This window comes from Salvelinus fontinalis, chromosome 10 (assembly GCF_029448725.1).
Source record: "Salvelinus fontinalis isolate EN_2023a chromosome 10, ASM2944872v1, whole genome shotgun sequence".
Classification (NCBI taxonomy): domain Eukaryota; kingdom Metazoa; phylum Chordata; class Actinopteri; order Salmoniformes; family Salmonidae; genus Salvelinus; species Salvelinus fontinalis.
In genome coordinates, this window is record NC_074674.1 from 30301056 (window position 1) to 30327158 (window position 26103).

General features: G+C 41.6%; 2 protein-coding genes and 5 non-coding genes across 7 annotated transcripts; 1 reads left to right on the forward strand and 6 right to left on the reverse strand.

The window, feature by feature from the left end:
• The first annotated feature begins 258 nt into the window (after nt 1-258).
• LOC129863989 (55 kDa erythrocyte membrane protein-like) lies at nt 259-17341 on the forward strand. Its single transcript, XM_055936500.1, has 12 exons — nt 259-732; nt 11976-12104; nt 12276-12354; nt 12531-12616; nt 12761-12829; nt 14184-14380; nt 15151-15254; nt 15394-15474; nt 15590-15670; nt 15768-15970; nt 16083-16157; nt 16332-17341. The coding sequence occupies exons 1-12, from the start codon at nt 610-612 to the stop codon at nt 16506-16508; spliced, it is 1404 nt and encodes a 467-aa protein (XP_055792475.1). The 5' UTR covers nt 259-609; the 3' UTR covers nt 16509-17341.
• Nucleotides 17342-17487: 146 nt separating this feature from the next.
• On the reverse strand, nt 17488-25622 carry LOC129863983 (H/ACA ribonucleoprotein complex subunit DKC1-like). Its single transcript, XM_055936480.1, has 15 exons — nt 25517-25622; nt 24422-24480; nt 24218-24304; nt 23777-23868; nt 21348-21532; nt 21171-21235; nt 20630-20756; nt 20403-20533; nt 19982-20125; nt 19750-19870; nt 19428-19546; nt 19098-19201; nt 18710-18749; nt 18413-18565; nt 17488-17988 (listed from the first exon to the last, which is right to left on the reverse strand). The coding sequence occupies exons 1-15, from the start codon at nt 25566-25568 to the stop codon at nt 17923-17925; spliced, it is 1545 nt and encodes a 514-aa protein (XP_055792455.1). The 5' UTR covers nt 25569-25622; the 3' UTR covers nt 17488-17922.
• On the reverse strand, nt 19624-19701 carry LOC129864256 (small nucleolar RNA SNORD83). Its single transcript, XR_008761219.1, has one exon. It is a non-coding gene; the product is annotated as a small nucleolar RNA SNORD83 (small nucleolar RNA).
• Nucleotides 20213-20345, reverse strand: LOC129864262 (small nucleolar RNA SNORA36 family). The gene has a single exon (XR_008761224.1). It is a non-coding gene; the product is annotated as a small nucleolar RNA SNORA36 family (small nucleolar RNA).
• Nucleotides 20829-21040, reverse strand: LOC129864267 (small nucleolar RNA SNORD17). Its single transcript, XR_008761229.1, has one exon. It is a non-coding gene; the product is annotated as a small nucleolar RNA SNORD17 (small nucleolar RNA).
• Nucleotides 23652-23731, reverse strand: LOC129864257 (small nucleolar RNA SNORD83). Its single transcript, XR_008761220.1, has one exon. It is a non-coding gene; the product is annotated as a small nucleolar RNA SNORD83 (small nucleolar RNA).
• Nucleotides 23951-24163, reverse strand: LOC129864266 (small nucleolar RNA SNORD17). Its single transcript, XR_008761228.1, has one exon. It is a non-coding gene; the product is annotated as a small nucleolar RNA SNORD17 (small nucleolar RNA).
• Nucleotides 25623-26103: the final 481 nt, after the last annotated feature.

The following is a 26103-nucleotide window of genomic DNA, read 5'->3' on the forward strand; positions in this document are numbered from 1 at the left end:
TACTAATTTCATGAAAAACATGATTTTACTGTTCATCACCTTAAACTTTCTTTCATGAGCATTATTGGTTTCAGTCTAGTTTTCAGTGTACATCGCTCCATAGATATGTGTCTGGCTGTCTTCTATGGTGTCTGCAGACACTGCGTCGAGATTAGAAGAAAACACCATTTTGAGGGGTATCCTCTAGGCTGAAGTGGTCTTTACTGGTGTACGACATTTCCCAGGTGTTTCATATAGCAGTCCGATGTAAAAACCAGTGACGCTGTAATACTGCCTTTATGCATGAAGGTAGCCTCTCGTAGCGTATTCCCCTCTGCCCTCAGCAGCACGTAAGAGCTCTACCACTGAGGAAGCTGCATTGAGCCAGCCTCCTTTAGCACTGGAATGTTTTCTTGCTTTGTCAGCTGTGTCCTTGCAGCCTATAATGCAATAATGCTACCTCCGTCTTGATCAAAACCACGGACTTTAACCTAGAACAGCAATTGATCAGAGTGCCAGGGTTCCTTATCACTCATTTCCCCTTGCCCTGCTACACCTAGGACCAGCCTATTGCGGACCTTGAACAAGGGCGCATCACGTTCACTTTTATTTTTTTGCTAACCAGTTAAGATGACTTTAAAATCCAATAAAAACGAACCTGCTGTCATACTTGAGCGGGACTACAGCGCTCGAACAGCCCTCTCCGACCTGTACCTGGAGCAGCTCCTCCAAAATAAACCAAAGGCGGAAAAGGTAAGCGGTTTACTCTACAATACATTCATACGATTGCCATAATAGTATCATTATAGAAAATGTCTTAATCAGATAAGCAGTAGGACTATACGCCTATATGGAAGGCTGTAGCCTACATTAATTCCTTGGTTATGTTGTAAAGCAATACAGATGTGTCCATCAACTTCATTGCATCAGTTTAAGACGCAGGGGGTAAGAGGATGCGCTGGTCAGCGCTGATACAACCCGGTTTAAGACGATCATCTTGGTGTTCATGTGCTTTTTGTGTTTTTCATAACATGATTAAATATAGGTTTAATGCTATTCTTCACATTTTGCCATGAGGATGAGAGAACCTTTTAAAGTTTGAAAGCTAATTCCCTGCTACTCTACACATTTTGGCATGAGGCAGAGAGAACATTTTGCATTTTTTAAGTAACTGTCCAGTGAATATTCTGTTAACTCATTCTCAAATAATGTTGTTAGGAAAACGGTTACTTCTTGCATTTCAACAATGCACAATGCAGAAAAATGTGTAATTTTATTGCTCATCTCATGCTGTTCTACACATTTCGCCATGAGGATGAGAGAACATTTTGCAGATTTAAAGCAAATGTTCTGCTACTCTACAAATGTTGCCATGAGGCTAGGAGAACATTTTGCGGTTTTAAAGTAACTGTCCAGTGAATATTTTGTTATCTCATACCCAAATAATGTTGTTGACCCATTCTATATTCGTATTTGTGGCCAAAGCATAAATTGTAGAAAAAAACACTTAAATAAACCCACCTCAAACTTGTATCTCAAGCAGACCATTTAAAAAAAAATGCTTGTTATTTCCTCATAGAGGATGGCGTCATCCTCCTGAGGAAGTTGAGCTGGCCAATCAGCGGTCTACTCGCATGAATATTTTGAATGACCGGTATAAGCACACAGGTGTTGGACTACACCCACCCACAACAGAAAAGCTGCTTTTTAACATACTTAATTACCATTTTTTGGAAGGAAAACTATTTCACTCATATTGTAATTAATTATAGGCATATTTCATAAAAATCTGGAAACACTGGACAGGTACTTTAAAGGTCGACTTTGGGCAAAAACGCAAGAGTAACAGCTTTAAACTATATATTTTTTATACATTTTTTATTTCACCTTTATTTAACCAGGTTGGCCAGTTGAGAACAAGTTCTCATTTACAACTGCGACCTGGCCAAGATAAACCAAAGCAGTGCCACAAAAACAACAACACAGAGTTACACATAAACAAACGTACAGTCATATAACTGACCAATGCACCTTCATACCAGGTCATTTAATGCAACAACAAAAAAAGGTGATGAATAAGATATTTGGTTACAGATCTTATTGATCTCTACAGCTTCCATTCAAAAACAAATGCTGTGAAATGACGTCAACACATACTGGAGGAGTTACTGGCTAGCTACAAGTGGCTAGCTTAGTTAGCAAACTAGCTACGTCGGTCGCGGTGCGCATTACCAGAATTACACATCACTGAACCACCAAAGGCACACTCCATTTCTGTTTGGAAATTGAGAAGTAGGAGTTGGACCGGTCAACTTCGAGCCCAAATATGACTGTTGAAGCTAATTTCCTGCAATTATACACATTCTGCCATTACTTATAACAAGGGGGGGGGGGGGGGGGGGGGGGGGTCATGTGGCAATTTCACCTATGTCATGCACATGTTCAAAGTTTCAGTCTAGGTCACTCCCAAGACATTACTGCATCATGAAAAATTCAGTGCTTGTCATATCCCATCTTAATTTGTTCCAGACAAGTCGTAATAAGTAAGATTCAGTTCTGCTATTTCTCTAACAAGGAACAGAAACCACACACCAGGCACATAGAGGAAACAGGTTAACAGTTTCACAGCAATAGGGAAGATACATGTGATGTCTACATAATGGGTAGTTGTATCCTTTAGAAGAGGGGACTGACATTGGTACTCATAGACAGTATAGGCCTACTACTGTTTTTAACACTTCTTTCCACTTGTTTAGACATGTACATATGTTGACCATGTACAGCATCTCAATTCAACAATGTGTTACGCTCCTATAATAAGCTGCAATTGCATCAAGGGATTTTTTTACAAACTGAGACACCTGCTCTGGATGTTTTAATATGGATTTTCATCTGTCCTCTTAATTATTTGTGATAGAGTTCCACGTGTCTTTTAATGGTCTTACAGCAGTAGTATGATCCCATTCCAACCACACAATTCACCATGGACCTTTAACCCCACAGGTGAGGACTTAACGTTATCAGCCTCTTGATGAGGCACTATTGTAGTAGATTAGCCGAGCCCAGGCTGATTGTTAATCCCCTCAGTCCCCTAGATCAGGTTGACATTCTCAAGTCCTTGTCTTTGTTTGCTTGCTTGGGTGAAATGCAGAGCCAGGTGTACCTATTTGACGCAGGCAGGAGGTTAACGAACAATCCCCTCTTCTCCTTTGTCTGCCTCAAGGGGAGATTTCTTGGCATGTGATGATTGGACAATAGGCCTGGTCAGGGTCAGAGGATTAGGGTTAGGGTGCATGGTAGAGCTGAATGATAGGGACAAAAATCCATATCACGATAAATTGCCTGAATTGATGCAATACTGATCAATATAAGTATACATGTATTACATTACTACTAGTTTGATGGTTGTAGCCATCAGTTGTCCTATTAACAATCACCCATATTAACACACTCGAGTGCCATGTAGGGCCCCTACTGCCTGGAGTTTGATGGGATTTACTTGAGGAATGGGTCACCCTCTATTTTAGGCTCCTGAGTGGCGCAGCGGTCTAAGGCACTGAACCTCAGTGCTAGAGGCGTCACTACAGACCCTGGTTCGATCCTTGGTTCGATCCCAGGCTGTATCACAACTGGCTGTGATTGGGCGGTGCAAAATTGGCTCAGCGTCGTCCCGGTTAGGGGAGGGTTTGGAGGGGTAGGCCATCATTGTAAAATAAGAATTTGTTCTTATCTGACTTGCCTAGTTAAATAAAGGTTAAATAAAAACATTTTAAAAATGGACGTTTATTGGCCGCGTACACAGTTTAGCAGGTGTTATAGCGTGTGCAGCGAAATGCTTATGTTACTAGCTCCCAACAATGCAGTAAAATGTCAAGCAATTAAAATGTAATGGACAGAAAAAAAATACAAGAAATCAAGAACGATGGGATAAATCTGATTAACAAGCCAAATAGCACTGTAGGAGTAATCAAATTCAATCTATATGTATGTACACCAGGAGAATTGATACAAGATCAGCTAATAATGATATGTACAGCAGTAGACGTATTAGAGTAAGCAATGTCAAGAATCCAGTGTATAAATAAATATGCAGTGTGTATAGCGTGCTTCTACACCTGCATTGCTTGCTGTTTGGGGTTTTAGGCTAGGTTTCTGTACAGCACTTCGAGATATTAGCTGATGTAATGAAGGGCTATATAAAATAAACTTGATTTGATTTGATTTGTATAAACAGTGTAATTAAAATACAATGTACAGTAGTAGAAATATTCTGATGATCTACGTCAGGGATACAGTATTTAAATACGCAGTGTGAAACGGGAAATGACCCGTGGTTCAATGTCTCTATAACATAGGTTCCAGTGGTTCACTCTGCTTGATCAGTGAAGGAGGAGCAAATGAGTGAGGGAGAAAGTCAGCCAATCAAGTTCGAAAGAAGTCATGATACTTCCAAAAAGGAAAACATGTCCCCTGATTGATACGTAAAACAAAGTATGTCTGAAAGTGACATTGAAGTAGCAACTTTAACATTGTTAAACGTTGAGTGCTGAGAAGGGAAGCCTTACATGGAGTCTTTCCCTGACATCATGTGTAATAACCTAGTGCAGAGCCTCATGTTAAAGTGTACCTCAACGAGAAGCTGAAATGTGAAATCTGCATCTATTGTGAGATCTGGAATATCGTAGAGATGAGTGCTGGTGTCTCATTGTTTGCATGTATGTGTGTGTGTCCAACATTGACTTTACTTTTCCATCTTTGTGATGCTTGCCTTGGACTGCAAGTGTGTATTTTGTGTCTATAGCTGAACTGAAAAGCGACTCTAGCCAGATCGATTAGAGTGCAGTATGTTTGTATTTGCTTGCGTGTAAATAAGGCTTCCTGTGTGTGTTACCCGCCTGACATGTGCAGACTCAGCCTGCTCCTGCCTGCCACACACTGAGTCATGTTTCACTAGAGACTAGCCTAATCATCCAGGCTAAAGAACTGCAGCTTTCTATAAATAGACACATAGCTACGTCTGCCTAACACACAATGTATCCCATCCTAAACCCCTGTGCCATTGGTGCAGTTTAACCCTATCAGTCCCTAGACCCCAGCAAAAATCATCTTTTCATTTATCCGACTTTCATTTAGCATGTCCAGCCCTTATATTTAATAATCATTTTGGAGGTGCTTATATTTGTCCTGTTTTACACAAGTGTATAATGGAAATGTGTTTTTTTCCATATCCCAACTCCTCCTGAGACACCCACAGAGATTGGGGTCATGGCCAGGGTCATGGCCATTGTACAGCAATTAGGATTAAGTGTCGTGCTCAAGGGCACAGCAACAGATTTATCACCTTGTTGGCTCCGGTATTCAAACCAGCAACCTTTCAGTTACTGGCCCAACGTGCTAACCTCGAGGCTACATGCCAATGAAGTCCTTTTCAGGACAACCATGGCTGCAAGTAGAACACAAAACAATTTGACATAAACAGTTGCATTCATGAATATTATTGACAAATGTAAATAAATCAAAAATAGGTCCGCCAAAGCAAAAACCTGATAAAAAGGAATTTATATGAATGCTGTATGTACATAAATTGTTTGCTCAATGGGAAATGAATATCCAACTAGTTAGTGACAACTGTATGAAGTTTGGATTTTGTGACAGCAACTATGTGAGCTTATTGCAAAATTTGAGACACTATTTCCTGGGACTTCCTATGATCTTCTATAGAAGAACCCCTTACTTTCTAACGACTCTTGTATAGCTTGTGAGCATCATAGAGCAGAACATGTGCAGGTTCGTCAGCCTCAGCTTTTCATAGTGACAGTAGCTTTTAATAGTTCAAACCATTCGGGACTCTACAGACTTTTTGTACAAAGTACGGGCCCCTTCGGGATCCGTCCTTGTCTCACAAACACCACTCTAGCTCAGCCCCCGTAATCACACAGACTAATGTTTGGTATCTACAGATGCAGAAGAAATAGACAAATCCAATGGTACAACAAGTTAGAAGTCCAAAACACGCAGGCGTTACAGTGGGACCCATAGGATTAAACAGGGACAGACAGACACTAGAACATTGTGAATGTGCTTGTGTTACATTCCATGCTCTCATCTCCTCATTTAAACAAAAAACATGACCCCATGGACAATGTTGCTCTCTGATTTCATATCAAACTTTGCTGGCCTTGACATCCCTCAAACATGATATTTTAATTAGAAAGCGATTATATGCGTTACATTGGTTAAAGCCCCAGTGCAGTTAAAAATATATGTTTACTGTGTTTTGTATAATATTGTAGAACAGCTGATGAAGCTAACACTGTAAAAGTGTGAAAACATTTTATCAGTGTCATTCCTGATAGTTGCTGGTTAAAAATACAATTTACACAGGACCTTGTAATCAGCAGGTTTGCATGGGTGGGAGTTTCAACTTTCCATGGTGACATCACCATGTGGAAAATTGGTTAATAGACCAATAACAAAGAGAGTTCCAAACATCTCTGCCAATAACAGCTAGTTTTCAGTTTCCCCCTCCCAATTCAGACCACTCACAGCCAGTCCTAGCAAAATTCTTGCTTGAGAAATTTGGGGGGGCTATAAAACAGCTATTTTTACCCTCTTTAATGGAAATAAATTACAGTAAAGTACTTAATTGTTACCCTGAAATAATTGTATATTGATTTAAAAACAGCTGCATTGGGTTTTTAAGTATGTATTCTCTGTTACAATGTGTAGGCACACTGTAGTTATGCCTTTGTAATTACCATCTAAAAACATATGTTTTAGCAAAACACAAGTGTGACCCAATCCAACATGAGCTTGTCTAAACAAAATGCCTACAACTGAACATGTGAGCGTAGGTGTAATGCCCGGGGTGTAGTGGAGGGAGAAGTCAGACGCAGGAGACTACTTTAATCACCACATAGGTGAAAACGACGCCACTTAAACAAATGATTAGGGAAACTAATCAGTTCCGAAAATAACCAACTTACACGAACAACCGTGACATACAGCATGTACAACAGTACACATCAAACAATCCCGCACAATAAAGCCCAACTAATAAACCTACAGAGTTACAGAGACATTAGATCCAGTTTCCACCTTAAACTATTTGTCTAGCAATATTGTGCTGTTCCTGTTTCACTGGAACACTTCTTCTTTCAAATGGTGTATTCACAGCCATCTTCAACACTGGATTAGATGATGGGAACCACAGACAAATGAAAGAACACACAACACTGAGCCTCATAGCTGTCTGGTAAAAAAACATGGCCCTGTTGTTTTTTACACCCCTCCCCCACTTTTTCCTTTTCCCTTTCAATAACCAAGCTTCCTTCAGAGATGGAAGAGGAAGCGAGAAAACACACTCACTGTTTTTTTTCTCAGTTTTTTTTCTGGTTCAATTAAAGTCAATGAACTTAGTAGACCAGACTTAGCTGCTATTGCATTGATGTCTATGGGTGACACACCCAGTTAAGTATACCGGAACAGACCATTTTGTCTGTCTGAGTGAACTATCTTCATTTGTGAACATGTTTACTTACATTGATCCGTAGATACTTTGCGTCGGTCACTGGTGCATGACTACAACTCCCAGAGGCCTCTGTTCACACAATGAGATCAGGGGTCAGCACCAATGACTCACTTGTACAAAAAAAACAAGAATTCAAGACAGCTTGTTTTTCTTTGACTCTGAGATCACGTGACCCCCCTACCCTCTGACACTGCTCGGTGCAGTTGGAGTAGGAAGCCACAGAAGAACAGAGTGTTTTTCTTCTGGGAGACTGGGAGTGCCAATGAACTGCACAGTTGAATCCACCCTGGCACGTTGGAGCCTGTAACTGTTTTTTCAGATAGCGTATCATACTATGTTGCATTCCTGACTCCTTGACTAGTTCAGCAATATGAGATAAAGGGGGTTATTGGGTATGGAAAGGCTGTAAGCTCTCTTTTTATGTCTCACTTTAGACGCACACCTTCTTGATTCTTGTTTGTAACTATGGAAATGGGATTTTCAACAAAAAAAATAACCTTGGTCCTCACTTCAGAAGTTCCAAATAAAGCTTCAGGAAACCTGGAGCTTGTCAATTATACAAAGGTGATCTTAAAATCCTAGACCAGTGGACAGACTATGGGAGGTAAAAGTGGGAACCATGTGTGCCTTGGTCATCATTAACACAACATTGGAAAGTAAAAGGTTTTTGCAACTTTGTAAGTTCAGCTTATTCAATACATTACAGTGCTGTGTGTTCTCCTGCTATTCTCGGCTGTTTTCTGCTATTACATATATTAATTATCCAGATGATACCAGTTGACCTTTAGACCAAAGTCTGACGGTTTCCTTTAGACATGTGACTTCCCTCTCAGTCCAACCAGGGTCAGCACTTCGCAGGAGGATTTGTTGGGGGCTGAGTGAGCCCTCCCTGTCTCTTTATGACTCAGTTCTGTGTGCTGAACAATATGAGTAATGAACGTTCAAGGCTTCAACCTGTTTGTCTGTATGATGGTGAAACTGTTAAGCCCCAGGTGTCTCCTACAGGACTGGTGCATCTTAATGGACAAGCAGCATACTGCGCTCTATGCACTCTTTACTGCATTCTATGCCCTTGTGTGGGGATGTCATTTCATCAGAGTTTATCGAGGGATGCAGTCCAGAGAGAGCTGTACTACATTGATGACAGGGACTATTTCTACTCTCCTAGTACTGGTGTCCTGTAAATATCTGTATTATGTTGCAAAGTAAACAACATGTATACTTACATTGACCATAAGACACCTCTAGGCTTTCCTTGAACACTGCAGGCTAGTCCACATGGTGTTAAAGTCTAGTGTGTGTGTGTGTGTGTGTGTGTGTATGTGTGTGTGTGTGTGTGTGTGTGTGTGTGTGTGTGTGTGTGTGTGTGTGTGTGTGTGTGTGTGTGTGTGTGTGTGTGTGTGTGTGTGTGTGTGTGTGTGTGTGTGTGTGTGTGTGTGTGTGTGTGTGTGTGACCTTGTTCTGTTCCATCTCAGACACACGGTGAAGGGAAGAGGAGGGGGAATCCTGACTCTGCATGATTAGGTTTCCCCAAACAGGGCCTGCTACATATCCATTCTACTTCTGGCCCCCCTTGGCTGCTGTGACAATAGCCACACCCTTCTCAGTCTCCACCATTCCCCATGGCCAGTGCCAGTGGCTGCTGCAGCTGCACCAAACAAACAAGGTGCAGATGTTAAGGCGCCTTAGCCATTAGTGTTTTCATGGTGTTTTTGCATTGAAGTCAATTCAAATTTAGGGGGGGATATTGTCAGGGTCAATTTCCCTCTAGCTCAGGATTTTACTCAAGACTCCACACAAGATGTTACAATAGAGCCTGGGCATCTCCATAGTGAGAGAGGTTCCAAAGTGAGAAAGGGTACATAGTGAGAGAAGGTACATAGCGAGAGAGAGTTCATAGTGAGAGAGGGTCCATAGTGAGAGAGGGTCCATAGTGATAGAGGGTACATAGTGAGAGAGGGTCCATGGTGAGAGAGGGTACATAATGAGAGAGGGTCCATAGTGAGAGAATGCACATAGTGAGAGAGGGTTCCTAGTGAGAGAGGGTACATAGTGAGAGAGATTAAATAGTTAGAGAGGGTACATAGTGAGAGAAGGTACATAGTGAGAGATGGTTCATAGTGAGAGAGGATACATAGTGGGATAGGGTACATAGTGAGAGAGGGTACATACTGAGAGAAGGTCCATAATGAGAGAGGGTCCATAGTGAGAGAGGGTCCGTAGTGAGAGCGGGCACATAGTGAGAGAGGGTACATAGTGAGAGAGATTAAATAGTTAGAGAGGGTACATAGTGAGAGAAGGTACATAGTGAGAGATGGTTCATAGTGAGAGATGGTACATAGTGGGAGAGGGTACATAGTGAGAGAGGGTACATACTGAGAGAAGGTCCATAGTGAGAGAGGGTCCATAGTGAGAGAGGGTCCGTAGTGAGAGCGGGTACATAGTGAGAGAGGGTACATAGTAAGAGAGGGTACGTAGTGAGAGAAGGTACATAGTGAGAGAGGGTACATACTGAGAGAAGGTACGTGTTGAGAGAAGGTACATAGTGAAAGACTGTCCATAGTGAAAGAGGGTACATAGTGAGAGAGGGTACATAGTGAGAGAGGGTCCAATGTGAGAGAGGGTACATTCAGTTACAAGGAACAAGGAGAGACTAAAACAAATAAGATAAAGGAAATGCCTTTGTGAAATTATGATGATGGAAGTAACAGCTCATTGCCATTGGAGTTGTTAATCATTTTTATGGCCTTGTAGTTTTCTCTCAAAGACATCATCGCCACCTCCCGTTCCTTTAGCCAGTGGATCTGACTAGACTAGACAAAACTACTGGGGTATTGATTTCCATTCATATAAAGAATGATTATGACAGATTACCCCCTTCTTATAGGCCTAATTATTTTTATGTGAGTGGATAACTGTGAAAACAAAGCTGCCAGAGTCACTGCAAATTAATTTGTGTCAGCATTGTGTGGTCAAACACATTGAACACATTCTTAACGCATCTAAAAAGAAAAGGTGTTTCTGTTTGCATGGTTGACGAAGTCACCTTGTGATTTCTCTGAACTAATGTTATTACTTTCCATGTCCCTATACAGCCTGAGATCGCTAACAGTAAAGGAACACTAGCAGTTATCTATGAAAAGATAATCAAACGTATCTATGTTAGATAACAAACTTTTGCTGCCGTAGCTGGCAGCATGTTCCTACAGGGAGTATAGGAGGCTTCATTTCATTATTGCACAATAACGGTGGTAAGTAACCTTTGTCACCCTGGGGTCCATGTACAGAACAGTCAGGGGCTAAATTAGTATGATGGCCATCCACGTGAGTGGTTTTACTCATCCCTGGCAGGGCTAGCAATGTCATAATGCCCATGTGGCCGGGGGCAGTAAAAGGGATTACGTTAATGTGATAAAAGCATGTGTAATGGAGGGACATCCACACAGCAGAACAGGCCAAATCCCACAGGAGGTCCCACTTCAATTATTGCTATGTGGAATTAAGGAAAGGAAAGACTCCAATCTAGACTAAAAGAATCTCATGGTGTACATTTGGATCTATGTTTTGAATTTGCTGCTGTGGTATTTCATGGTCATAAACATAGTGTACTTTTGGTGTACTTAAGCATTTGGCATTGGATTCAATCAAACCTGGTTGAAATGGAACTGGTGGAGTGGAGGGATCACCAGTAAAGGCCACATTCCTTTGAGTGACATTACACACCAATCAGTGTTCTCACAGCCAGACAGTGGTCAAATAGTCAGGGTTGTTATTTGTGGATGTAATGTATGTCTTCATCTTTATGAGGGATTTGTTTTTTCATATCAATACTTTTCTTCTTAACACGATTTCACTCAGGCGTAGCCATGACAACCTTTTGTGTACCAGAGTAGCGGACGTGGGTTGTCCCTGCCTAATGAGCTGGTGAAAATGTGGAGTTAATTTTTAACCTCGAACAGATGCTGAAACTGCAAATGAAACATGGCTGTTGGGATGCAGACGAAAAAAGCTTTTAATAACGCCACTGGAAATGCCAGTGTTCTAATTATGTGACATCAGATGATCAGAACGTTTAGCTCATTGTAACAATCTATTTATTTATTCCTAGCCCACAAAATTTGACTAATTGTAGCTGTACTGCTGCAACGGGCAATTATTTATCATTTTGAGTTGTTTGGGTGCTTGGCACGAGATATTACAAATTATTTTCATGATTGCACTGCCTCACAATTTATAAAAGTAATAGGGCCAACCATTGACACCTAGTAACCTTCCAAACTTGGATGTTTTGGACAGATTATGACATTTTGCCAAGATGATAATCCAAAATTGTATTTTGTATAGAAGTGCATTCCAGTTGTGTGCACATTGGGTTTTTCACCCCAGTTTTTCACCCCAGTAAGCCATGTTAATGAATCCATCTCCTATGCCTATTGATGTTAAGTGTTGACATGTTTTTCCATAGGGGCTTATGCCAGCCTATGAGACAAAGGGAGCTGAAGTATACACCAACGGCAGTGCTGCTCACATGAACGGAACTGAGCTAACCAGGATGCGCGAGGTGGCGTTTGAAAAGAATCCCTCAGAGCCCATGGTAAACCATTCAGATGCTAATTACTCTCTTTTTTTCTCTCTCAGTCTCTTTCTGTCTTTCTCTCTCCATTATTTCCCTCATCTCTCCTCTCTATCTCTCAGTGACTCAATCTGTCATTTTGAGGAAAGATTGTCATGTGCTGTTTTCATGACTCATGCTTTTTGCCTTTAGGGGGTGACTCTAAAATGTAATGGAAAACAGAAGTGCACTGTGGCCAGAATATTACATGGGGGCATGATACACAGACAAGGTACAGAACTCAACCACACTGACTGACATACTGAAGTGATTGTAATGAATTTGTATTAGAAGAGTAACAGTATTCCCATACTTGTGTAGCAAATAGATATTAGTTATTTGCCTGATAACACTCTTTGGTCATACTGATCCTCTGTACTGTGCTGATCATTTGTTGTCCATCTCCAGGTTATCTAAATGAAGGGGATGAAATAGCAGAGATCAATGGAAAGAGTGTGGCCAACCAATCTGTCGACCAGCTACAAAAGATCCTGGCAAGTCGCTACCATCTCTGTTTTAACACAAATTATACTAAAGAGCATTCTGCCCCTGAGAGAATGGGTGACATGTTGTAATCTCACAATCCTAGTTTTGATAGTGTGGAGTGTAAGTAAAATGGTTGTCATCCTCCATTACAGAAAGATACCAACGGAGTAGTCACAATGAAAATCATCCCCAACCAACCAAGGTGCTCTCCTGTGTGTGAGGTAAGACAATAAATGACCCATTGGATCTGCACATTTTCCCCTTTATGAAAGGACTGATTTTATCATTTTTTTGCACCCTGAAATCGAATTTCAACTGCATGCATGATCAAAGAAATGGTTACTATTCAAGCAGGGTTACACTCTTTTGTTGTACTAGTTCTGCTATGATATCCCAAATGATTTCATCAGAGAAATACACCAGGTATAGTACATAGTGTAATAGTATACCCTTTAGTTTACAAGGGGTTGACAGTTATTACAGAGGGCATTAGTCACTTTATTTAGTCATCTATTGGTGACTCATAACCTATTCTAGTCACGTGTTATAACGTCATCTACATACTATTCCTATTATATTTTGACCATATCAGCAAATTGCTGGATTATTCACTACCACCATTGTAATAAGACAGATAAACATGGTTCCGCAGTGTTAAGGTTCTTTCTCTACGATACCATGCTTGAAGCATAACCACATCTTTGATACGGTACCATCCTGTACCTCCAATCATGTCTTCTCCCAAATTCTCTTGATTAAATTGAGTTTGTTCTTTTGTCAGGCGAACCCGACCCTTAAGACAATGAAAGACACTGATGACTATACACCCATTAGATTCCACTAATGGTCTAATATACAGATCATCAGTCATGTTAGACTGGCGAACTGAACTGAAACACATTGGCAGTGCTCAGCGTTTCACTCTGCCATCTGCTGGTCACATTATGCAATCATATCTCCCCCAACAGTCTGCCTCTCAACCTATAATAATTCAACATTTTGAGAAATGAGTTTCATTTATGAATGTAAACTAATTGGAAAACAGTGTAATAGCATTCATGTTTGTCAATTCCATAATAACAGAAGCATGTCCATTGTCCAGGCATTATGATAACTGCACGGATAGTGTGGTCAGTGATGAGAGTCCAAATTTAAGCATTTTACTAATTGATAGATTAGTAGCCTGTCCTAAACTATACGGTAAATATATACAAAACAATAACCTTTTACAGACCAAATCCCTCCTGTGGATGCTGCTAGATCCTCTGTGTGTTGCATCATAGAGCATAGCACAGGAAGGATCTCTGACCCATTAACTGATATATTACCCTCTAACTCTAACATCTAGGATGCTGTTTAGACAGGTATATTTAATCTGAGCCAGAGTACTATCTCCTGAGTTAATTCAGAATAATAGACGATTTTGCACCATATGCTAGTGCTACACGTCATTACAACAAACATATCAACCACAATGCACAGATGGTGAACATGATTTCCCAGTTGCCAGAAAGGCCATCATGTCATTTCAGCCATATCTATGTGTGCAGCAGTTCTGTGTTACTTCCTCCACAGATGTACATGAGGGCTCAGGTTGACTACGACCCTGCCAAAGATGACCTCATCCCATGCAAAGAGGCAGGGCTGAAGTTTAAAACGGGTGACATCATTCATATCATTAACAAGCAGGACCCAAATTGGTGGCAAGGCAGGGTGGACAGCTCTACCGCCGATTTCGCTGGACTCATCCCCTCCCCAGAACTTCAAGAATGGTAATAGTACACAAAGTAGGAGAGTACACCCACTTCTGATTACCTGTAAAAAAGCTTTTGCCTCAACGTTGCTTTAAGCACTGAGATTGACATGCATATTATTAATGTTAGCTCTCTGTGTACATCCAAGGGCCAGCCGTGCTTCCCTGTTCTGAGACAATTACAATTTTCCTAAGTCCCTTTTTGTGGCACCTGACCACATGACTGAACAATAGTCCAGGTGCGACAAAACTAGGGCCTGTAGGACCTGCCTTGTTGATAGTGTTGTTAAGAAGTTAGAGTGACGTTTTATTATGGACAGACTTCTCCCCATCTTAGCTGCTGTTGTATCAATATGTTTAAGCACTGAAATCCCTAGGATCGGGATGGCCTTATCTTAATCCTAATTTAGTTTGTTGAGTGAGTCAGTGACTGACATAACAAGAGAAAAACTGCTGATGCACAACTAAAATTCAAAAATGCACCTTGTGTATTCTATTACTCTAACTCTCAACATTCAATCAATCAATCAAGTTTATTTTATATAGCCCTTCGTACATCAGCTAATATCTCGAAGTGCTGTACAGAGACCCAGCCTAAAACCCCAAACAGCTAGAATGCAGGTGTAGAAGCATAGAAATAACTACTTACACAAACCCAAGGTTAGCAGAATAAGGTATTTGTTTCAGATGTCAGACGAATAACAATATGGTTTGGCTTCTTTTTAAGTTGAGACCCGCTCTAAAATATTCAGTGTGTGAGTAACCCCCAGTCTCTCCTTTCTGCTCCAGGCGGATGGCAAGTAAAAGCAAGGCCACAGAGGGCACCCAATCCTGCAGCCCCTTTGGAAAGAAGAAAAAGTGCAAAGACAAGTATCTGGCCAAGCACAGCTCTAGTAAGACTTGCCATTTGTTTATACCCAATACAATCTTGAGAACTACCTATACTAACTAGATGTATAATGTTTTTGACATTGCATGGCATTGTTTTAGATCCCTAAACCAGCAATTATTTATTCTCTTCTCCATTGTTAGTCTTTGACCAATTGGACGTGATTTCCTATGAAGAGGTTGTTCGGCTCCCTGCCTTCAGCAGAAAAACCTTGGTGCTTATTGGTAAGCTCCATATATGATCATCATAAGCGAGACCTGCCTGCCTTTAACCTCATTTTAAACCCAATATTTGAGGTTGTCACACTAAAAGTGAGTAGTTGAACCTCTCTCTGTGCAGGTGCACCGGGTGTAGGAAGGAGCCATATCAAAAGCCTGTTGCTGACCAAATACCCAGAGAAGTTTGCCTACCCAGCACCACGTAAGTAGGGCCTTTACTTCTAATGGTCTTCTATCTGGTTTGAGAGCAATTTGTTTTCCCAAACCCACCATTAACTGTGGCTCGATCCAAACAACAGACACCACCAGACCCCCACGTAAGGACGAGGAGAACGGGCAGGAATACTACTTCATCTCCAACGACACCATGACCAAGTGCATCACTGGGAATGAGCTGCTGGAGTATGGCAGCTTCCAGGGGTTCATGTTTGGAACCAAAATAGAGACTATCCAGAAGATCCATGATCAAGGAAAAATCGCTCTGCTGGATGTTGAACCACAGGTAGGCATAGAAATAACTATTTACACAAACCCAAGGTTAGCAGAATAAGGTATTTGTTTCAGATGTCAGATTAATAACAATATGGTTTGGCTTCTTTTTTATTGTTATGCAGACATTGAAACTCTTGAGGACGGCAGACTTTGCACCTCTGGTGGTGTTCATTGCACCCACCAACTCAGCTACTCAGGTACGCTACTGCTCATTCCTTACATCCAGGAATGAAGGTTATTTCAATTAAGGACCATTCGCAATATGGCTCTCCAACCAGTCACACTACGGTATCAACATTTCCAGTCTGTAATGAGATGAACCCCTCAGGAGTTTGACTTTGTAGTCTGATCATTTGTACCTTTCCTTGTAGTCAGAAGCAGTGCAGTTGATCCAGAAGGAGTCAGATGCCATCCTCTCCAGCTACAGCCACTTCTTTGATGTGCAGCTGGTTAACAATGATATTGATGAGAGTGTGAAAGGAGTGGAGGAAGGGATAGAGCAAGCCACCTCCACCCCACAATGGGTGCCTGTTTCCTGGGTCTACTGACCTGTGTGCCCCTGAAGAACCATCATATATTTAACAAAAGCTGGTGCAATATCACACCCCCACAAAACCTGGGCCAATATCCACAAAGTGTCTCACTGTGCTGATCTAAGATAAGCTGCCTTTTAGATCATAATGGGAAAAGATTATGGCCAGACTAGTAACCGAAAGGTTGCAAGATGAAATCCCCGAGCTGACAAGGTAAAAAATCTGTCGTTCTGCCCCTGAACAAGGCAGTGAACCCAATGTTCCTAGGCTGTCAAAATAAGAATTGTTTAACTGACTTGCCTAGTTAAAGATAAAAAAGTTCAGCACGCATACTCTGAGGGGCTTTGTGAATACAGACCCTGGTTACTCATACACCATTCTTTGCATAGCAGCTAATCACTATGTAATTGTAACTAAGTTTCACAGAAGCAAAAAGCAATAGATATTGTATTTCAGAGAAAGTATAATGATCCCAACCAAAGGGATAATTTACATGTTTGTAAAACCTTAGTGAATCAGGCTTTTGGTACCATATGGCTGCAGATAGGAGTTAGTCTATTAACAATTAAAGTGGACCACTACTGTGAACGCAATGCCACTACCTGACAAGTTTATCAGTATCCTTAACTTGGGTTGAATATTAATAGTCATGAAATTATGCATAGCTGTATTAATATACCTGGTAATGTGTTAAAATACAGGGAGATGTGTTCTACATGAAATTGTCATGTCTGTCATGTTAAGTGAATCATTCTGTTGACAACATCAGTACTGGTTACAACTCAGAAATATATACCTCATGCCATGATGTAAGGCACCCTCAAACCATTAAACCCCCGCATTCCATATTACTGACCGAAGTTTCACTCATTTGGTGCAAAAGGTACGAATAAGAAATTAAATAAATTATTCACACTCCATCCGTCAAGTCATTACACTGAGAAAATAACCTCAGAGATCCCAGCAACTGGGTAGAAAAATGACACCAAGGCAGTTACAAAAAAGCATATTCATTTCAAATTACAATTTATGATCACAGTAGGTTTCTGTATTTACAGCACAATATAAAAAAATGGATCGCATTTCATGTAGAGGTACACACAGTATACTGCTGTCAACACAGGGAGTACTTAAAACATGTCAAAGCTAAATGTCACTGTCATGAGTACAAAAACATCCATACCGTGGTGGTTGAGATGGCAACCATTAGCCGCGTGATCACAAGCCTTACCTAGTCCAAGCCCCTTATGATTATCCATGTGGGCCATGTGCAGCCACTCCGGACACAGACTTGATTAACAAAAAATGTTTAAAACTCTGGGTTCTTGCTATGCCTGCTGCCTCTTCAGCGCCCATTGCATCTGTTAGGTAAATATCACCAGGCACTCATTCTATGGTCCTTTCATTGTCCGTGTGCTTCATAAGCTTTTCACTCTGTTTCTGCCTCTGCTTCCTTCTTCTTTTTCTTTTTCTTCTTCTTGGCACTCTCACCAACCTGTGCATAAGAAGAGATTTGTTATTCCTTTGGCTAATGTTTAAAGCAATTCAAGTGTCCTAAGTGAAAATGCCCTCTGCAGTTTGAGGCATGTTGGGTGTAGCTGTAGTGACTTTGCTTACAAAATAGGTGTAGAAGATGTAAGGAACCAACATGACCAAATGCTCATGCTAGAAAAACACCTGCAATAATGTAGCAGACTGACTCCCTCTGAAGACAACAAGTAGGTTGGAAAGGGATAACTTTCTGCATAGGATATATAAACATTCCAGTGCACCAGTGATAGGCAAGGCACTCCATTAACTGGATGTATATTAGAGAAAATACTGCTGAAAACCACAACATGTCTCTCCCTGTGACCAGAGCATAGACCAGAGCCACAAGGTCATACTGCTGTCCAGTCTGACCAGAAGCAGAAACACACCTCTCCGTCTGTCTCTGCTGCTGGCTCCGTATCCGCTTCTAGTTTCTGCTTCTTTTCCTTCTTTTTCTTCTTCTTCTCTTTCTTCTCTTCTGCCGACGGAGTGGAAGGAGCCGAGGGTGCTGCTGCATCACTGTCACTGTCTTCACGCTTCCTCTGAAAGACGGAGACATTGTTTAGTCCATCTCAGTATGCACATAAGTTCATACATGGAATAAACTATACCTTCTTTGGAGTGCGTCCCAATACTGATCCATTTCAAATCAATCAATACCACAGTATCAACTCATGTTAGCATACCTTTGCATCACCATTTCCGTCAGCCTTGGATTTGGACGCACTGAAATGGAGAAGGCAACATGTTACTCTTTGTATTAGACTCATTCCTTAAGACCGATTAACAAAATGCACCTACATGCACAAACTACTGAACAACTGTTGACAAACGTTTGGATTGCAAGTTACCACACATGGGTGGAAAATAGTAGCTATGAATGTTCACACAGCTCAGCTGCCAGCCAGGCAGAATGCATTACCAGATCTCTGCTGAGCTACGAGAGTTGATGTTGCAGACTGACTCCCTCAGAGACCACAGGGCAGACCAGAAAGGGATAACTGTCTGCTGACTAGAATCACAACATGCATACTAAACTGCTCCATCTAGGCCCCTACCAGACTGGTTTCACACCTGTAATCTACGTAGCCCTCCTTCCAGTTTGATGGAGTGCTGCCGTTGGCTTTGCCATGTTTGTCCAGCAGACCCTTCTGGATCATCATCTTCTTCTGGCTAGCCTGTTCATTACAAATCAGAGTTTGAATCTTCCTGATACATGACTAAAAGCATAAACTGTTATAGTCCCGTGTGGCTCACACACCAGGGTCGTGGGTATGAGTCCCACTGGGGACCAGTATGAAAATGTATGCACTCACTACTGTAAGTCACTCTGGATAAGAGCAGCTGCTAAAAGACTCAAATGTAAATGGGCAGACTACCAATAGTTTGCACAAGAGGCATTACCTTTGGGCCTAAGCCCCACTTGCGGGGATAGGTGTCTCGTTCCATGATGACTCTCTTGATCTTGGCCACCACACCATGGTCACATGTGGAGATTACTGCAGTCGTCATGAGGGCAGTAGCTGGAAAATTGAAAGGAAACGAACTTGAGATGGGAGCATAAATATGCATATGGAGATGTTTTTTTTTTTTTTTTTTAAGCCATCAGTCAAGGGTGATAGATAATAGGTCATCTTTGCACAAAGTGCTAATGCCATCTATGAGATCATCATGTGGCCTTTGAAAAACCAACTGCTTTGCAGAACAGCATACTTCTATTGCTCACCTATACAAATAGCCTCTCCTTTGGTCGTTATAACTACAATATCCTGGTTGATCTCAATGCCATCTTCATATCGAAGGACACCAGGCAGCATGATCTTTGCTCCATAGCATATCGCATTCACCTGGGGAGAAAATCATACAATTCATTCAAAAACTTGTTCAGTCCTCTACACAGGGTCACGCTTGGAAAATGACATCGACTGTCAATTAAGAGTCAGAAAACAAGAACTCACTGCACTGTCTTTCATGACCAGACGTTTGTGAGATATTAGAAGCTTTTCCAGTGGGTAGATGACTCTGCGAAGGTACGTCTCGTCCTTGTTGTGGTCATACTGCCATTGAGCATCTAGCACATCGTGCATGGTCACCAAATTGTCCTGCAGAGAACACATTCCAACATCGAATGAGTTCAAAATACATGACACATTAAGCAGAACATAGGCCTAAGTATCAACATTCCCATAACATGTTGGCTAGAGTGGAATCAAGTGGCTGGCATGTCCACTTTCTATTCAGAGCCACTCTATGCCATTTCTGTGCCAAAGAATAATTACCAGGACTGGGGAGAGGCCCAGAACCGAACTCAACACTTTGGACCTCACAATGTAACCAGACAAAACACGGCCAAATGAGTATGAGAGGTACGAGACTCACCCTCTCTCCCAGAACACCAGAGCGAACTCTCCTCAGCTCCTGCATCTGACCACCAACACCCAGGAGGAGCCCCAGGTGGACACACAGGGTCCTGATGTAGGTCCCAGCCTCACAGCTCACCCAGAAAATACCTGCAACAAATAAGTTAAAATCATCATCTCTAAAACAGCAGCACTGACAAACATTTTTAACCTGAGCATAGGGAAATAAATAATTGGATTCCTCACCCAATCTCCTCTCTGGGTCATACTCAATGAGTTTGCTTTCATAAACGGTCCTAACTCTCAACTGCCGCTTAACAGCTGCGATGAGTGGTGGTCGCTGGAACAAAGCTCCTGTAAGGGTTTCAATACCCTGAAGAAAAAAGCGCAGGATTACCCACGATGTCCCACAACACTGGTATGACACCAATTTCCTTACTAATGTGTGATCAGGTGTGTCAACTCGTCTTTGTTAATCGCAGGGCCCTCCAGTCCTGCCCCTTTCCCCACCACAAGCTGCCCCAGTAGAACACTGAGGTGGCAGAGTGGAGCCAGGGGCACAGCAGACACTCACGGCTAAAACAGGCATGAGCACCACAGAGAAAGTAGGACCCTAGCAAGCACTCAGAGAATGGATAAACACGGTCATCATCTCACATCCATGTCAAGAGGCAGTAACTTATTATTACAAAAGCAGTCACCAATTTTACAGAAGCATACTTTTACAGTTAAATTACAAACTCTGAACCATGCTAGGAGTAAAAACTGCATCAACAAGAGAACTTACCCTAGCAAGTGTGTGCTCATTCTCAATAGCATTGTGCAGCCGAACAATTCCCACATACTCTTTGCCTGAAACAGACGGCAGAAGAGTAGTAAGGAGAGGCCAATCTTAATGTGTTTACATCACCATCAGGAAGTAAACATTCAGAGCAGGAAGGGGTTGGGATACAAAGGGACTCACCTGCACTCTGCTGGGACTTGACCAGTCGTGTGGCTCTGTCCACACACACAATGAGGCAGCCTGTCACCTTGGGGTCCAGGGTGCCACTGTGGCCAGTCTTCTCCACTCGCAGGATACGTCGGATCCAGGCCACCACCTCATGAGAGGAGGGATTGGCAGGCTTGTCCAAGTTGATGAAGCCGGTCCTGAAAATCACATGGATAGAGATCGGGTTAAAGTGGAGCAAAATTAAATCACAGACAACACTTCAATATTTTAAAAGGGCATCGGTTGTAGAGCCTAGAAGTCGACCGAAATACAGAAGTGAAATACGGAACTGTTCCGTAATTTATCGAACGGGTGGCAACCCTAAGTATAAATATTGTTGTTCCATTGCACAACCGTCAATGTTATGTAAAATTCTGACAAATTACAGTCATCACACAGTTCACAACAAGCCAGGTGGCCCAAACTGTTGCATATACCCTGACTCTGCTTGCACTGGGCGCAATAGAAGTGACAATTTCCCTAGTTAATATTGCCTGCTAACATTAATCTATTTGAACTAAATACGCAGGGGGAAAAAATACAGATCTGTGTATTGATTTTAACTTTTTAGGGATAGGCAGCATTTTCACTTTGGATGAACAGGGTGCCCAGAGTGAACCGCCTCCTACTCTGTCCCAGATGCTAATATATGCATATTATTATTACTATAGGATAGAAAACACTCTGAAGTCTCTAAAATTGTTTGAATGATGTCTGTGAGTATAACAGAACTCATATGGCAGGCAAAAACCTGAGAAAAAACCCAAACAGGAAGTGGGAAATCTGAGGCTGGTCGATTTTCAACTCATCGCCTATTGAAATCCCAGTGGGGTATGGATCTGTTGGCACTTTCTACGGCTTCCACTGGATGCCCACAGTCTGTAGCCTTGAATGTGGCTTCTACTGTGATGTGGAGACGAATGGGAGCTGTTTGAGTCAGTGGTCTGGTAGAGAGCCAGGTCCCGCGCATTCCACTTGATATCAACTTGCGTTCCATTACTTCTATAGACACAAAGGAATTCTCCGGTTGGAACGCTATTGAATATTTATGATAACAACATCCTAAAGATTGATTCTATACCTAGTTTGCCAAGTTTATTCGACCTGTAATATAACTTTTTCGTCCGAAGTTCGCCTGGACCTGCACGAGCGTTTGGATATGTGTACTAAACGTGTTAACAAAAGTAGCTACTTGGACAAATAAATGGACAATATCGAACAAAACAACAATTTATTGTGGAACTAGGATTCCTGGGAGTGCATTCTGATGAAGATCATCAACGGTAAGGGAATATTTATCATGTAATTTCATATTTCTGCTGACTCCAACATGGCGGAGAAATGTTATTTCGATCTGAGCGCAGTCTCAGATTATTGCATGGTTTGCTTTTTCCGTCAAGTTTATTTGAAATCTGACACAGCGGTTGCATTAAGAACAAGTGTATCTTTAATTCTATGTAAAACATGCATCTTTTCATCAAAGTTTACAATGAGTATTTCTGTTATTTGATGTGGCTCTCTGCAATTTCTCCAGATATTTTGGAGGCATTTCTGAACATGGCGCCAATGTAAACTGAGATTTTTGGATATAAATATGCACATTATCGAACAAAACATACATGTATTCTGTAACATGATGTCCTATGAGTGTCATCTGATGAAGATCAAAGGTTAGTGATTAATTTTCTCTCTATTTCTGCTTTTTGTGACTCCTATCTTTGTCTGGGAGAACAGCTGTGTTTTTTGGACATATTTCAAAAATAATAATAATAATAATAATTTCCCGTGCTGCCTTTTCAGCGGAATGTTGTCGAGGGGTTCCGCTAGCAGAACGTGTGTCCTAGAAAGGTTAAGCAGGGCATTGAGGTTTATGGTTAGGTACATTTGTGAAACGATTGTGCTTTTTTCGCAAATTCACTTTTGTTAAATCGTCACCCGTCAGGCGAAGTAGACTGATTCGATGATAATCAATGCGGTGCCTGTTAATTTATATGCAACGCAGGACAAGCTAGTTAACCTAGTAATATCATCAACCATGTGTAGATAACTAGTGATTATGTTAAGATGAATTGTTTTTTATAAGATAAGTTTAATGCAAGCTAGCAACTTACCGTGGCTCCTTGCAGCCACAAGGTCCCTTTGACGCTGCACTCGCGTAACAGGTGGTCAAGCCTGCCACGCAGTTTCCTCGTGGATCACAATGTAATCGGCATCCAAAAAGCTGATTACTGATTACCAAACTTGAAATAGGCCCTAATTAAAATCGACCTCTAGTGGAGCCATCAGACAAGGGTGATAGATAAGGAGTCATCTTTGCATATAGTGCTAGTGCAATCTATTTACATTCATCATGTGGCTCCATAACTGTTTTACAAGACTGAGCAAAAAATAACAAAAGTTACCTAACATAATCCTGAATGTTCCTCTTCAGAGGGTTGGAGCCATTTGGCAAGGGCGTGTAGTGAGCCGTCCGGATGTTGAGTTTGTCAAAATTCTACATGACAAAATGAGTTAAAGGGGGAGAAGTTAGAATTAAGAATTTACCTTACAAATAACCAAATGTAACAGGAAGGGATGTGATCAGGAGTTTATGCTCGTCTTAGTTGTGGCCGGTCCCTTAACCATTGCACCAGCACACCTGCCCCCAACGCAGTTAACCCCAGTAGAACACTGGGGCAAAAGCATAGAGTCAAGCCGCTGAACCTCCTGAGTCAAGAACAGACACAGGGGGCTGCAAGGCCAGGGCCCAGCAGCACTCAGCGAATGGATAAACAAGTTCATCATTTCAAAAACAGCATCCTGCTTTTACAGATGGATGACAGGACAAGAGTAGCCAAACTCACTTTCAGCAGCAAAGGCCATTGAGATGTGTCCAGACTAGCAACTTTGGACTCTGGTTTGATGAGGAAATCTCCACTCTCCTGAATATCCTGTACCCAAAAAATGAGGAATTTAGGAAAAATGTACCCATGTTCATACCATTTGAATCTAACAGTGAAAAAACTTGTAGCGAACTGGCGCATCAGTCATTTACTGTAAGGACTTACCCCAACGTCATCAACAGCAATGGTCTTTTCCTTCTTCTTCTGCTTTTTCGCAGAGTTCACTTGAAAGGAAAAAACAAAGGGATAATGTTACTTTCCAGCAACAAACAAGTTTCGTTCCATGACGTTTCCATATTAGAGGATTCCCCCTCGTTTTCAACAGAAGTGGATTGTCGAGAAGAAACTTGTACATACTGTATGCACTTCTTTTGACGATGTATACCCATGCACGTCCCGTAAATACGACTAATAAAACTAAACTCAATCGTTGAGTTTACCCAGTTAATTGATAGATAGCTAATAACCGTCTCATATTGGCAAAGGGCTCCCACGTGGCCGACACGAGGTACTTTTGCTAGTGCTAAAAATGTGCCTTCACGGGTAAATTTTACCCAATTATGTACGGTGTCCGAAGTCACAGAAACGTGTATAACGACACATATTCAACTCAGATATTGCAAGTAAGCAAGTTAACTTAAAGTCGTTAATATTAATGAATTCGCAGGACCGTTTCAGACCACGTGGCCACCATTCATTCAGCGTCTGGATGAAACCTTTAGTTGCGTATGAATATTAACAAAATTGCGTAACGTTAGTTAGGATAAGGTTCCGAGGCTGCCTTTGGGCACGACTGTTACACAAAATCGTGTACTTAGTTGATAGTTAAATAGTTACATCATTAGTTACTTGCCATCTAGATGTGTACAGAGGCCAACTAACGTTATTTAGTAACTACGTTACCTATGACGACTTGGTGGTTTAAGTTAACTAGGCATCTTACCATCATAATTCAGCATGATTGCAATACCACAATCCGAGAGTATGCGCAGGTAAATTAAACTAGATACATCAATTAATATACTGCTATAAGTGTAGCTAGTTTGATAACCACATGGTTTACGATGGGGTCATGCGAAGTTAATGGAAACGTGGCCGCCTGTTTGATCATGCCTCAATGTTGGGTGCAGTGCTGCTGGTAGGATTTCACAATTTCCTAGGAATAAAAACATATACAACAAACACCTAAAATTCCACAGCAGTTGTAGCTAGCTACTTTGAAATAAGATAGTACTGTTAGACTGTGCAAGGGCTACTTACTTTGTACGTCCGCCATCTTCGGTCTGCTGTGCAACTGACTTGAGGGCAACATGTGTGCTCAATGGGATCCCGGAAAGCACGAAACGTGCTTAGTACGCATGACTTTAAGAAAAAGCCCCTACCGCCTCACCAAGCCTCGCGATAGTTCATTCCAAATCCAACCAAATGAGAAATAGTTCGAACAGTAAGCGTCGCGCGAGCGGAGTTTCAACAAAGATGGTAGTATGTGTAATTCTATGCGCTCGAGACAACATAAAACATGTTCTGTTAACATGCTACCTTTATATATACACACGGTCTATGCATGACAACCAGACCAAATAACTTTAATCTGGGGCGCGTTCAGCAGGATTTAACGTTTTGGAACGTTCAACTTCTGATAGCCTAATTCTATGTAGATCAAACATGCTTCTCTGACATGTAGACTAAGGAATCACATCGGCTCTATTCATGGGTTTGCTATCTGCGACGTTCGAGAACATTTTGCCAAGCGGCTCTGTACTTTCCTTTTAATGCTGGATATGGCTTCATCAGAGATATGTATAATTAACTCCCTTGTTATCTGGGCATGACAAAAAAATATTTTA